The 12,430-nt window shown below is 47.1% G+C and overlaps 1 protein-coding gene across 4 annotated transcripts in view; it reads right to left on the bottom strand.

The window, feature by feature from the left end:
* The window catches only part of PARP16 (poly(ADP-ribose) polymerase family member 16), a 27,624-nt gene extending 15,194 nt beyond the window's left edge, over positions 1-12,430 (bottom strand). Inside the window, exons 1-2 of one of the 4 annotated variants that reach the window (XM_015538631.2) lie at positions 11,829-12,430; positions 1,222-1,302 (exon numbers count right to left, since the gene is read on the bottom strand). In XM_015538631.2, coding sequence (XP_015394117.2) covers positions 1,222-1,302; positions 11,829-12,002 — 255 coding nt within the window. In that variant the 5' untranslated portion in view covers positions 12,003-12,430. Of the gene's footprint in view, positions 1-1,164; positions 1,303-11,828 lie in introns of all 4 variants that reach the window. The other 3 variants (XM_042988618.1, XM_015538630.2, XM_007084516.2) reach the window with 3 other exon arrangements.

Here is a 12,430-nt window from a genome sequence, read left to right as displayed (position 1 = left end):
ATATGGCGCCAACACTCCATATTTTAATGGAACTTAACTGGTCCATAATGAAAAGTTAAGGAGTCACACTGCCTTATCTACTTTACCTACAGCAGCCAACATCTAGCAGGTGCTTAATACCCACATGAAGAATGAATAAATCTAAATTTAGCAGATGACAAAAGTGAAACCCAGGGATCATCTAGCAGTTAGCAACCCAGCCTGGACTTGAATAGGGATCTCCTGACTCCCACTGTGGGGCTCTGTGTGTTATTTACCATTTACCAACAGAGATGGACGTCCCTAGACACCAGAATCAAAGATACCAAATTCTATGCCACTTAAGGAGGATTTCTGTCTTGAGCAGGAGCTTGTAAAATTAAATGTTCTTAAAATAAAATTAAGTAAAGACCAGTACAGATAAACCCCTGCCCTGCTGCTGCTCAGAGAAAAGAGCACCAGATCAGGGATCTGCCTTCCTACACTCAGGTTCCTGCCATCCCAGCCTGTCCCTGGGAGATCCTGGCCAGGCAAGGGAAACCGAATTACAGAATGTCTGATCTGTGCCAGAAACTGTACTGGGGGTGGCATACATTCTATCATAGCTCCCCTCTGAGTTAGCTATTAATATTCACAATTTATAAATAGGGAAAAGGAGACTCAATAATGGATGGAAGTGGGATTTGATCCCAGAGCCTAAAGTTTTCCATTACTTCCGGTTCTGCCTCTCTGTTTCCTAACAACTGGATGAGGCCAATGTTTCTTAAGGTGTGGTCAAGGGTGCACCCTTACTGGATTTACCTGGGGTGCCTGTGATACCCAACATTTACTGAGCCCTTAGCAGAATGCCTTAAGGCATTCTTCTAAATGTGAAAAGTCATTCAATTCTCACAGCTAGTTCCCTGTGGAAGTATACTATTATTGTTCCCATTTTATAGATGAGGAAACTGAGTTAATGAAATGCACCCAGTAACCTGCACCAGGTTCACAGTAAGAGGGGGAACACAGGTTTGCACTGCCAGTGTGCAAGTTCCTGAGACCACTCCAGACACAGAATCAGCATCTCTCAGGGCAAGGTCCAGGAATATGCATTTTCAACAAGCTTCCCAGGCCATTCTGGTGCACAAGGAGGTCCCAGAGCCCTTTAGCTCTAGCAATGTGCTGTCCTACAGACCAAAGTCTCACCTCTGACTTCCCTGCACTGTGGATTGTCAGGACCTTTGAGGATAAAATCCAGCTCACCAGATCCCTGGCACGTTTGTCTTTGTCTCCGGAGGACTGGAGAAGTTCTTTCAGGTTGGGTAGCTTGCTGGCATCTGCAAGCTGAAAAGAGGAAAAATCTCCATTAGCAAGGATCTGGAACCAAATGATAACTAGGGGGCCCTCTGGTGGTAAAGCATAGAATTGCACTCCTTTCATGTTTCAAGGAATTTCTTAAGAAGAAAGGTACAGGTGTGGATTCCCTTTCCAAATACCGAACTCTAAAAGCTCTGAATGCTGAAACATTGTTTTGTAACTCATTTGCTATAAAACCTGACCTGAGATGATGTGAGGTTCACTTAGTCTTTATTTTTAAAATCTTTTTTTTTTAAGATTTTTTAAAAATCTTTGTTTTAATAGACACAGTTTATTTATTTTTGAGAGAGAGAGACAGAGTGTGAGCATGGATGGGCAGAGAGAGGACACAGAATCCAAAGCAGGCTCCAGGCTCCAGGCTCTGAGCTGTCAGCACAGAGCCCGATGCAGGACTCGAACCAATGAACCGCGAGATCACGACCTAAGCCGAAGTCGAACGCTTAACGTACTGAGCCACCTAGGTGCCCTTAATCTGTACTTATCCCACTTCCTATTACTATTGATGTGATACATTTTGCTGCAGGAATATTAATGTCTGATTATGGAATACCACCTTGCTGGAGGAGTCACCAAATACATGGTATATACAAGTGTGGATAAAGGGCTATCAAGGCCTTTTCCCTTCAGCATCAGTTAACCTCCCGTCAACCTGTCTCCCGGAGACCAGATGGAAGTAGTACGTCAACTACGTACATAACCAGGCAACACTCCTTATGGTAAAAATGACCCAGGATGGTAAACTGGACCTGGACTGGAAGAAACTATGAGTGGGCAATCCATGGCTTTGGGTTTCCCTGAGTGTGGTGACTTTTTGTGAGGACTCTGGCAGCTGTGTCTACGGTGTTCTTACAAGAGAGCTCAGCCCCTGTGGAACATGGAGCTTCATTTAGGTAGGCACTCCCCCACCCCCCTCCTTACACCTCAGCTGTCACTCTCAGGAGGTAAAGACAAGCTCCTGGACCTCTGTGTGGGCTGCTATGGGGACTTAAGCAAGAACAGAATGCCGATGCTGCCCTGCAGCGAGTGTCATTGTCTCCAAGAACCATCCTGTTTAGGCTGGTGCCCCATGTGAACAGAGTCAGGAAGTTTAGTTGTGTGGGTGCAACACATTATTACCTTTGTAAAATTGGGCAGAATCTGAATTGAGAAACACATCTGATGCCAGGATTTCTTATAAGGGACAGGGGACCTGGATTTACAGAAAGCTACAAGGTTCTATAGCTTTTGCTCAGAAATTACAGCTCACTAGGAGCCAAATCTCTCCAGCATGGCATTTAAAACACTACAGACTAATGTTGAGTGAACATAGCTTGGGTTGTACCACCTCCAAGCTTTGCTCATTCAGTCCCCTGGGATGCTCCTTCCTCCACCTCTACTAACCCAGGCACCCCTCTCTCCTCTAAACCCGAAACCCCTCAGTCCCAATAATCCCTCCCCTGTATGGCTAAGACTCCTGGAGGCTGAGGACTATCTTGTGTTTTCCTTGTTCTTTCTTTCTTTTTTTTTTTTTTTTTAACATTTATTTATTTTTGACAGAGAAAGAGAGAGAGAGAGAGACAGAGCATAAGTGGGGGAGGGGCAGAGAGAGAGAGGGAGACACAGAATCGGAAGCAGGCTCCAGGCTCTGAGCTGTCAGCACAGAGCCTGACATGGGGCTTGAACTCAGAACTGTGAGATCATGACATGAGCCAAAGTTGGACGCTCAACCGACTGAGCCACCCAGGTGCCCCTATCTTGTGTTTTTCTAATTCTCTTTCCTGGGTGTAGAGGAAAGAGCAGACAGATCTGGGTTTGAATTCCTGGTCTGTAGGCAAAGCACTGGACCTCAGGACCTGAGGCTGTACCTCAAACTCCTCTAACACAGAATCCCCGCTGCTTCCATGTCAGGTTGCCAAGAAGATGAAAGAAAGTAGTAGATCTAAACATGTCCATTTCTTTTCTTCTCCATTTGTCTAGAAAGCTGGCTGTTGCTGACCTTGAAGATTTTATTTCTTAACTCTGTTGTAGAAAATCAGAAACATTTCAGGATTGCTTTATTCCTGTCTCTGTTTCCAAAGAATCAATCACTAGCCTCAGACTTCTAATACAACAATCTCTATATGCCTTGTGGAGCATCAGTGAGGATCCAGTTAAAAACCGTGGATGTGTGGGTGTGTAAATGCTCCATGAGTATTGCTGCTCCACAGTGGGGGAGTCAGAAAGGTAAAGAATTATGACTGAAATCTATTCATTGTCATAACAAAGATGTATACTAACTACTAAGGGGACCAGGCAGGACTTTTGCTAAGTGAGGGCTGGGGGAATAAGGGGTTGTCAGGAAAGCTTCACAGAGGAGATGCCCTGTGACCTGGGCTTCAAATGCAAAGGAGCAGAAGCAGGAAAGTACGGTGTGTAGTCAGGGAGATGGATGGTGACTTGGTGAAGTGTGCAGGCTCTTGTCCCAGGCAGCCTGGGTCTAAACCTGGGCTCTTAAACCCCTACTAGCTGTGTGACCTGGGTGAGTCATTTGACCTCTCCTGTGAACTGTCAGACCTTGAATCCTGTGTCTCAGTTTCCTCAAACATACAATTTGGATAGTATTAGTAGCCTCTTCACGAGATCCCTGTGAAGGTTAATCAGGTTAAACAAACACGGTGTTAGAGCAGTAGGAGGGTATTAAGTGCTCTTGTGTTAGTAGGAGTGCCACAACTGTTGTCCTCGTTAGCTGCAGGGAGTTCCATGTGGCTGGAGGCTAGAGTATGGGGGAGGGGTCTCCAGAAGGAACAGGAGTGAGAAGGTAACATCAGTCTATGAAGGCCTTGACCCACCTTGCGGATTCAGGGCTTTGTTCTATAGGCAATAGAGAGCCACTGACAGTACCCTCCGGGGGCCATCCCCACAGCCTGCTACCTGCACAATCCAGAGGACACCCCTCAGCAGCCTGTGGCCTCCTCTGACCTTCTTTTCTACTCCTGATCCACACTTGTTATCCCAGAGCCAGAGCTCAGCCCTCCTTCCCACGATTACTGTCCCCATCACTCCTGTTCTCAAATCCCACCTGTGAGCCACAGCCCTTGCCAATAGTCCAGAACACAGGGAGCAGCAAAAGAACAGTTAGCTAAGCCAGGCCCCTTTTATGGGTTCAGTCTGGGAAAGTGGGAGACATCCCTCCTGGCTCTGAGCTGGACCTTGGCCTCCCCCTGGAGCAAGATCTCTTCCAGAACCCACGCCCTCTCAGTGCTACCTGCCCAGATAGGGCCCCTGTGTGTCCTGCCCACTTTGTCCACTCTTTAATCCCTCAAACGACCTCCCGTATGTCCCATTTCACTTTTCAAGCTACTCTGAAAAATAAACCTGCTCCAACAAGTTAACAGGAGTCTTGCTCTTATGACCAAAACCTGTCTGCATTTTACCAGGGCCTTTGAGGAATGAGCCATATATAGAGTTGCCCGATAAAATACAGTCTGTTCAGTTAAACGTGAATTTCAGATAAACAACAAAATCAATTTTTTTAGTATAAGTATAACCTGTACAATACTGAAGGCATAATTGCACTTTCAAAATTATCTGTTACTTATCTGAAATTCAAATGTAACTAGGTGGCTTATCCTTACACTTCCCTTAACAAGACCCTTCTGCATCTGGTCTGGCTGGCCTCTCTGCCTAACACCTCTCGCCACAAACTTCACACCTGCTGCCCCCATGCTGTTCATCAACTGCCCTATGTCTTTCCTCTATGCTTCTGCAGCTGCCTAGTATGACATTTCACATCTTCAAGGCCAGCTCAAAGTCACCTCCCCTGTCCCTGACCACCCATGACTTCTGTGCTCCCCACCGCTCCATGCAGAATCCCATGCTGGTACTTGATTCTCTGGGGCCACCTCAAATCTGGTTGGGACAAACACTTCCCGAGGGCCAGCCACATCTTATGTATCCTGCTGGACCCCCTGCAACTGGCCTAGAAGCTGGCATGAAGTTCAGAACAAGAGAGTAACTGCTGCTATGTATTAAGGTCTTATCATGAACCAGGCACTGGGCTAGATGCTGTGCATGCATCATCTCATTTTATCCTCACAACAGCCTGCTTTTTTTTTTTTTTTTAAGTTTATCTATTTATTTTGAGAGAGACAGAGAAAGTGAGCGGGGGAGGCAGAGAAAGAGAGGGAGACAGAGGATCCGAAGCAGGCTCCATGCTCACAGCAGAGAGCCCGATGCAGGGCTTGAACTCGCCAACTGCGAGATCATGACCCGAGCCGAGGTTGGACACTCAACTGAGCCACCCAGGTGCCCCAATTCTTTATATCACGACAGCCTGTTTTAAAGGAGAGAGGAAACAGGTATGGACAACGTAAGCACCATGCTCAGGGCTGCACAGCTATTCATTCAACGGCAGGGCAGAGACATGAAGCCAGGCAGGCTGACTCCAGAGCCTGTTCTCTGGGAGTCTCTCCTACCAAATCAATGGAGAAATAAATGTATGTATGTATGTATTTTAAAGATTTTAAGTAATCTCTATACCCAGCATGGGGCTCAAACCCACAACACTGAGATCAAGAGTCACATGCTCCACTGACTGGGCCGGCCAGGCGCCCTTCAATGGAGAAATTTATAACGGACTATTTTAGCCCAAAGGAGCAATTCCAGCAGAACTTTAAGAGGCTGCTTGGGAAGCTAATACAACCAAGAGAGCTACTGGCTGAGCCTAAGCCCTGTCACAGGGACGGAGAAAGGTGTATGTAACTTGTAGAACGGAGCAGGGTCAGGAGGTGGAAAACCCTCCATGCAGACAAGAGTGACAAACCACAGTGCTTGACAGCAGAAGGCACTTACCAAAAACTTGACTGAGGAGAATGAGAGTTCAGGAGGAAGGAAGGCATTTCTGGGGGTTTAGGGGAGAAGGCTGAGGGGAGGGTTTACGGAGTGGCTTGGATGGGAGTGGTGGGGAGGATTCCGAGAGACAGAGCAGAGGGCACTCCCAGTGGTACAAAGCATGGTAGACAGGCAAAAGGTAGTCCCAGACTTAAAAGCACCCAGAGCCAGAGGGGTGATGCAAATGAGTATGGGGGGAGTCTAGGAAAGCGAGGTGAGGACAGTGTTGAACTGGAACCCCCTGGCTTAACAAGGGGCCCAGCCACCAACAACCAGCTGCAGCCGGGTTCTGCCAAAGGGTGACTTCTATCCAGGCTATGGAGCCTCAGATGTTTTTCTTTTAAAAAGAAATCACCAAACTCCTGCTTGTTCTTTTTTTTTTTTTTTTTTAATTTCCCAATTTCTAAAAGGTCAGAAGAACAAATAAAGCCTGTCATCCCACAGACCACACTTTTGCAGCCTCTGCTGTGAGAAATAAAGAAGTATTTAGTTGGAGCAGGGGCTGAGGAGCCTGGGCAGGGCTTGAACAGTGGGCCGTGCTGGGGGGTGGCAGGGGTTTGAGAAAGGAAGTGTCTCAGGAAACAGGTGGTTTGGGTAACAGAGAGGACAAGGGCAGGGAACCAGGAGGAGATGAGTGGAGGAAAGGGAGGGCCAATGACCCTGGAAAGAGACAACTCATGTCTTTGCTTTGAGTGAGGAAGTGACAGGGCAGCCCAGTGGGCACTCTGCAACCAGATCATAATCTCCTGATGAGGAGGCCTAAGAATGTGTTTACAGAAGCTGCCGTAGGTGATTCTTATCACTAGGAAAAGGTGGGGATACTCAGGTTTAGTTATTAAGCAGAAGGGCTGACAGCAGGAAAGAAAAACATCTGGAAAAAAAAAAAAAAGATCCTTGTCTAGGAAGATGCCAGAGGTCATAATTACTAGATGTGGGTGGAGGTGCTAAAAGGGAATGAACCGAGAATCTTGTTAAAATGTAGGTATTGATTGGGTAGGTCTGGGGTGGGGCCCAACATTCTGCACTTCTAACTAGCTTCCAAGTGATGCCGATGCTGCTGGTCCTCAGGCACACAATGGGTGGCAAGGGTCTGGAATTGATACAAAGGAGCCATTCCTCCTGACCTTCTACCCTCAGAAAGGGTCTTCAGGCTAATGGTGAACCAGGGCATGATATTTACCGGGGGAAAAACAAAACAAAAACCAGTTGTGACACCAATGACAAGATTCTGTGTCAAGTGACTGAGGAACATGAACTGTGCCCAGGATAGCTCAACCTGAAGTTTGGGAGCCAATGGTCATGGCTACAGGACATTCCAAGAAACTTAGAAATGCTCTGACCTGATAAGAGCTTAGCCAACCCTTTTCCCAAGGAACAAAGTCAGAAACCCTCAGCTGGAGGCAATCAGCACATACCTAATTTGATTCCTCAAATATCTGATAAGCGGCTCTCAGGCCAGGCCCTGGGAATACAAAGAACTCCCAGTGCAAAATCAAAGAGCTGACTCAGAATAGAAATGTCCTGGAGCACCTGGGTGGCTGAAGGGCATGATCTCACAGACTGTGGGTTCAAGCCCAGGTTTGTGGGTTCAAGCCCTGTGTCAGGCTCTGTACTGACAGCTCAGGGCCTGGAGCCTGCTTTGGATTCTTGTGTGTGTGTGTGTGTGTGTGTGTGTGTGTGTGTGTATCTCTCTCTCTCTCTCTCTCTCTCTCTCAAAAATAAATAAACATTAAAAAAAAAAAAAAAAGAATAGAAATGTCCTCCAAATAAGGCATGAGAGGTAAGAGACAATTTGGGTGCTGTGATGAAATAAGGCCAGAGCCATTCCTAAAGCCAAAGCTTGGTTCAGCAAGGGATGTTCCCAGGAAAGCAACAGCCAATAGAGTAATTCAGCCAGAGTCCTAAATTTTGGAAACTGCAACACATGTGTGATAGGTGTGTAATGACACCTCATAGTGCTGAGAAAATGAATTAAAAGTGGCTGAAAATGATACAATGAAAATGAAATGAAATGAAAATGTTCCCAAGTGCTTCAGCTAACAATAAGAGACTTTTTAACAGCTCCCTACCTTCCTTCTTCAGCTAACCACAATATAATCCAGAAGGACAACTCTGGACCTGATTCCATTTTCTTTAAAAACTAACCTTTGAGGGGTGCCTGGCTGGCTCAGTAGGTCGGTGGAGCCTGTGGCTCTTGGTCTCGGGATCGTGAGTTCCAGCCCCGTGTTGGGGGGGGGGGGGGGGGGGTAGAGTTTACTTAATAATTTTAAAAAGCTAATCTTTGGATCAGACACAGGTCCAGATGCCAAGTTCTCTGCATCTTTCCTGTAATTCATGTAACACGTGGCAAAACGAAACCTAAAGTATACTTATTTAAGAATGTGTGCATGCCCCCAGCCATCGACATGCCAGGCCCTGCCTGGTGAGTGGCTTTCTCCTGAGAAACTGCTCATTAAAACCATGCCTACAGACAGCCAAGAAGCTGTTCAGCCTGGGCTAGTTTCCCTAACAATGGTGCCCATATAAGGAATATGGCGACAGAACAAGGTGGTAAGAATCTGTCCATGTTTCTCCAGTGGCCCTCAAGAGAAAGGGTGCACTGTCTAGAGGTGGCACAGTGCGCCCCATGGCTGGACAGTCTGTCACTATAAAGGAGTGGCTATTTGGGGCTACCTGAATTGCCAATGCTCTCCCAAGGGACTTACAGGTATGAGAGGAAGGAAGGAAGTGCCTTAAACTGAGAGCACAGATACCTATGGGGAGGGATGTGAAATCGGGTGGGCTCTATCAGGGGCACTTTTCCTTTATTGGTATCATTTGTATTTTTTTTTTTAATTTTTTTTTTAATGTTTTATTTATTTTTGAGACAGGGAGAGACAGAGCATGAACAGGGGAGGGTCAGAGAGAGGGAGACATAGAATCTGAAACAGGCTCCAGGCTCTGAGCTGTCAGCACAGAGCACGACGCGGGCCTCGAACTCACGGACCGCGAGATCATGACCTGAGCCGAAGTCGGCCGCCCAACCGACTGAGCCACCCAGGCGCCCCTCGTTTGTATTTTTTATAACAAAAATATATCCAACCACTATTTGCAAAATTAAATTTTATGGGCCCCTGGCTGGCTCAAAGAGTACAACTCTTGATCTCAGGGCCATGAGTTTGAATCCCACAGTGGGTGTAGAAATCACATAAGTAGGGGTACCTGGGTAGCTCACTTGGTTAAGAGTCCAACTTCGGCTCAGGTCATGATCTCACATCCACGAGTTCAAGCTGCGCATGGGGCTCTGTGCTGACAGCTCAGAGCCTGGAGCCTGCTTCGGATTCTGTGTCTCCCTCTTTCCCTGCCCCTCCCCTGCTTGCACTCTGTCTCTCGCTTTCACTCTCTCAAAAATAAATAAACATGAAAAAAAACTTTAAAAAAACATAAATAAATGAATACTCTTTAAACAAATTTTTATAGAGTGTGAAGAAATCCAAACAATTACAAAGCTCCCTTTGTATTCATCCCATATTCATCAAACAAACCTTATTCTTTTTGCCAAGACAGGAAAAGAGCACACTGAACATTCTAGTCCACTTGGATGTTTCTTGGTAAAAATTAACAAGGTGCATTGTGGGGTACCATCTCTAGTGAGTTTGGTCCCTCTGACCCCAATCTCTCCTCCTCTGTCTACCCATCCTGAACAGATCCTCCTCTCACCCTGCCACCCCAGGGGTCTTTCAGAAATGCATCCTGGATCTCACCAATACCCTCCCCTGTCCAAGAAGAAAATCAACACATCTTGGTAAGACATGCTCAGTCCTCTTTACTCCAGTCTACCTCATCTCTTTGTGTTCCCCCACGAGAACCACACTAAAGTACAGACTTGTCCTTCTCGATGAGCGCCTGGCTTTCTGCCCATCCTGATACTCCTTCTAGAATACCCCTTTCCTCTTCTCTGCTCCTTCGATTCCTCCATGTCCCTAGGGACTCATCATGCCATCAGCCACTGCCTCTACTTAATGCTGCCTGACTCCAGTCCACTATCAAGGACTGGGATTCTGGCTCTGGACTCCCATATTATATATATAGAGCTTACCCACAGTACAGCTGAACACCTTGTTAACCTCTCCTTGAGTCTTTAATTCTGCATCCTTAGCACCTGGCCCACAGAAGGCATATCATCTACTGACAAAAGCGAAGGAAGTTTCATCCCCAAGGCTCTGGTATCAGAAACTCACAAAATTGAACATCTGAATTTTCAGAATAAACCATGGGGGAAGTCAGTTGGCTTATCTTTCTCCAAACTCCTGCTCCCTGTACTCTGAAATACCTGTGCACTGTGGTGTCCTTAACACATCCCCAGCCTGGGCTGCAATGGACAAGAGGCTGGGTCTTTGTCCCTAGACCTCCTGGGAGTGATAGCAAAGAGGGAACCCAACACTGACCACCTCATCAGAGAAAATTCTAAACATCTGTTGATTCTAAACATCTCCCTTAATCTTTAACATAGTTCATAACATTCATTGACTTTTTAAAAGTTTGTTTATTTTTGAGTGTGTGAGAGTGGGAGAGGGGCAGGGGGCAAGGGGGACAGAGGATCTGAAGTTGGCTCACTGACAGCAGAGAGCCTGATGCAGGGCTCAAGCTGACAAACCGTGAGATCATGACCTAAGCAGAAGTCGGATGCTTAACCAACTGAGCCACTGAGGCACCCCCAATGATTTCTTTTTAATGTTTAACTAATTTTGATTTCTGGGAGAAATCCACTCTGTTAATGAAGAATTCTTTTTATACACTGCTAGATTCAGGATCATAATACTTTATAGAGGATTTCTACATTTATACTCCTGAGTGACATTGGCCTATAATTTTCTTTTCTTGTATTTATCAGATTTAAATCAAGGTTATACTAGCTTCTTTTTCAATACTCTGGAAGAATTTTACACAAAGTTAAACTGGAAACACTTAGTCCCTCATTGCTTGCTGGAATGCACCAAGGAAACCAGCTAGGCCTGGAGTTTTCTATAAGGGAAAATCTTTACTAATTCAATGTCTTTAATGATTATAGGTTATTTTGATTTTCTCTTTCTTATAGAATCAATTTTGGTAAATTACATTTTTCTAGGTAATTCCAAATATTTGAATTACAAAGACAATTGATATCTGGAATGCTGACCTTTAGGTGAACTCTGTAAGAAATTAAGTGCCTTATGATTCATAGGAGAATAACAGCTTACATGTGTACTGTATGTTACAGTTTATAAAAGTACTGCCCATATATAACCTCATTTGAAGTCTGGGTATCTTTAGTGATTTTTGGTATCTTATTATTGGCAAAGGGATGGGTAAGTTCTCATTTAGCAGAACCATCTGATTCAGATCAACACCCTACTGTTGGCCATGCTAGGAAATTTTGTGGAGGCCTATGCAACTACTGAATTCTTCACTTCACTCCTGGGAGTCACTTGTCATGAACACGGCAGACACCAAGTGTGTCGATATTAGGGTATGGGTGAGTATTCTGAGTTCATGGAAACCTTCCCTAAGGCCTGGCTAGGAACGTTAAGTCTGGGGGCTGGTATGTTTACTAATACGGGTCCCCAGGCCACGTGGCCTGGGATGCAGAGGACAGCACGGGAAGGGGTGGAGGGAAGCACACTCACCAGGGCCTCAAAGTCCTTGCAGTCGTGGCGGGCATAGGACGTAGGGAAGGGCCGCAGCACTGAGTCGCGCTTGTAGCTCTGCAGCGCCGAGGCGAAGAGGCTGCAACGGAGGTCAGCGGCCAGCATGTCGCGGCCCACCGCCTCCCTGACGGCCGCCCAGCCTGCTGGCTGCATCCGGGTGGCGGCGCGTTGCCGGGGGAGACGCGCGGGTCACGGGCTAGGGCCGAGCCTGCGGTCAGCGCGGAGCTGGGCCCAGGGACAATGGGCCAGAGGAGACCAGGGTTCCCAGGCCCGGGGTGGAGCTAGGCCGAGGGAAGAGCAACCGGGGTAAGAACGTGCTGACGAGTGTCTTCGGCGGGGGGCCGGGCCGGTATGCTCGCTGCCCGAGGAGACCCACCAGTCGAGTAGAGGCACCCGGCTGGGCCCGCAGGTCAGCCTAGGGGGTTGGGCCTGGGGATAATGGGGCCCGGAGGGGGGGTGTCCCAGGCCTGGGGGAGGGGCTATGACATGGGATGAGACGACAACGGCGGGAACGTGCTGACACGTGTCCTCTGCAGGAGCCTGGGGCGGGGGGAGGGAGGACACCCCCAGGGGGAAGCCGA

The sequence above is a fragment of the Panthera tigris genome, chromosome B3 (assembly GCF_018350195.1).
Source record: "Panthera tigris isolate Pti1 chromosome B3, P.tigris_Pti1_mat1.1, whole genome shotgun sequence".
Classification (NCBI taxonomy): domain Eukaryota; kingdom Metazoa; phylum Chordata; class Mammalia; order Carnivora; family Felidae; genus Panthera; species Panthera tigris.
This window is presented reverse-complemented; position numbering and strand designations above follow the sequence as displayed.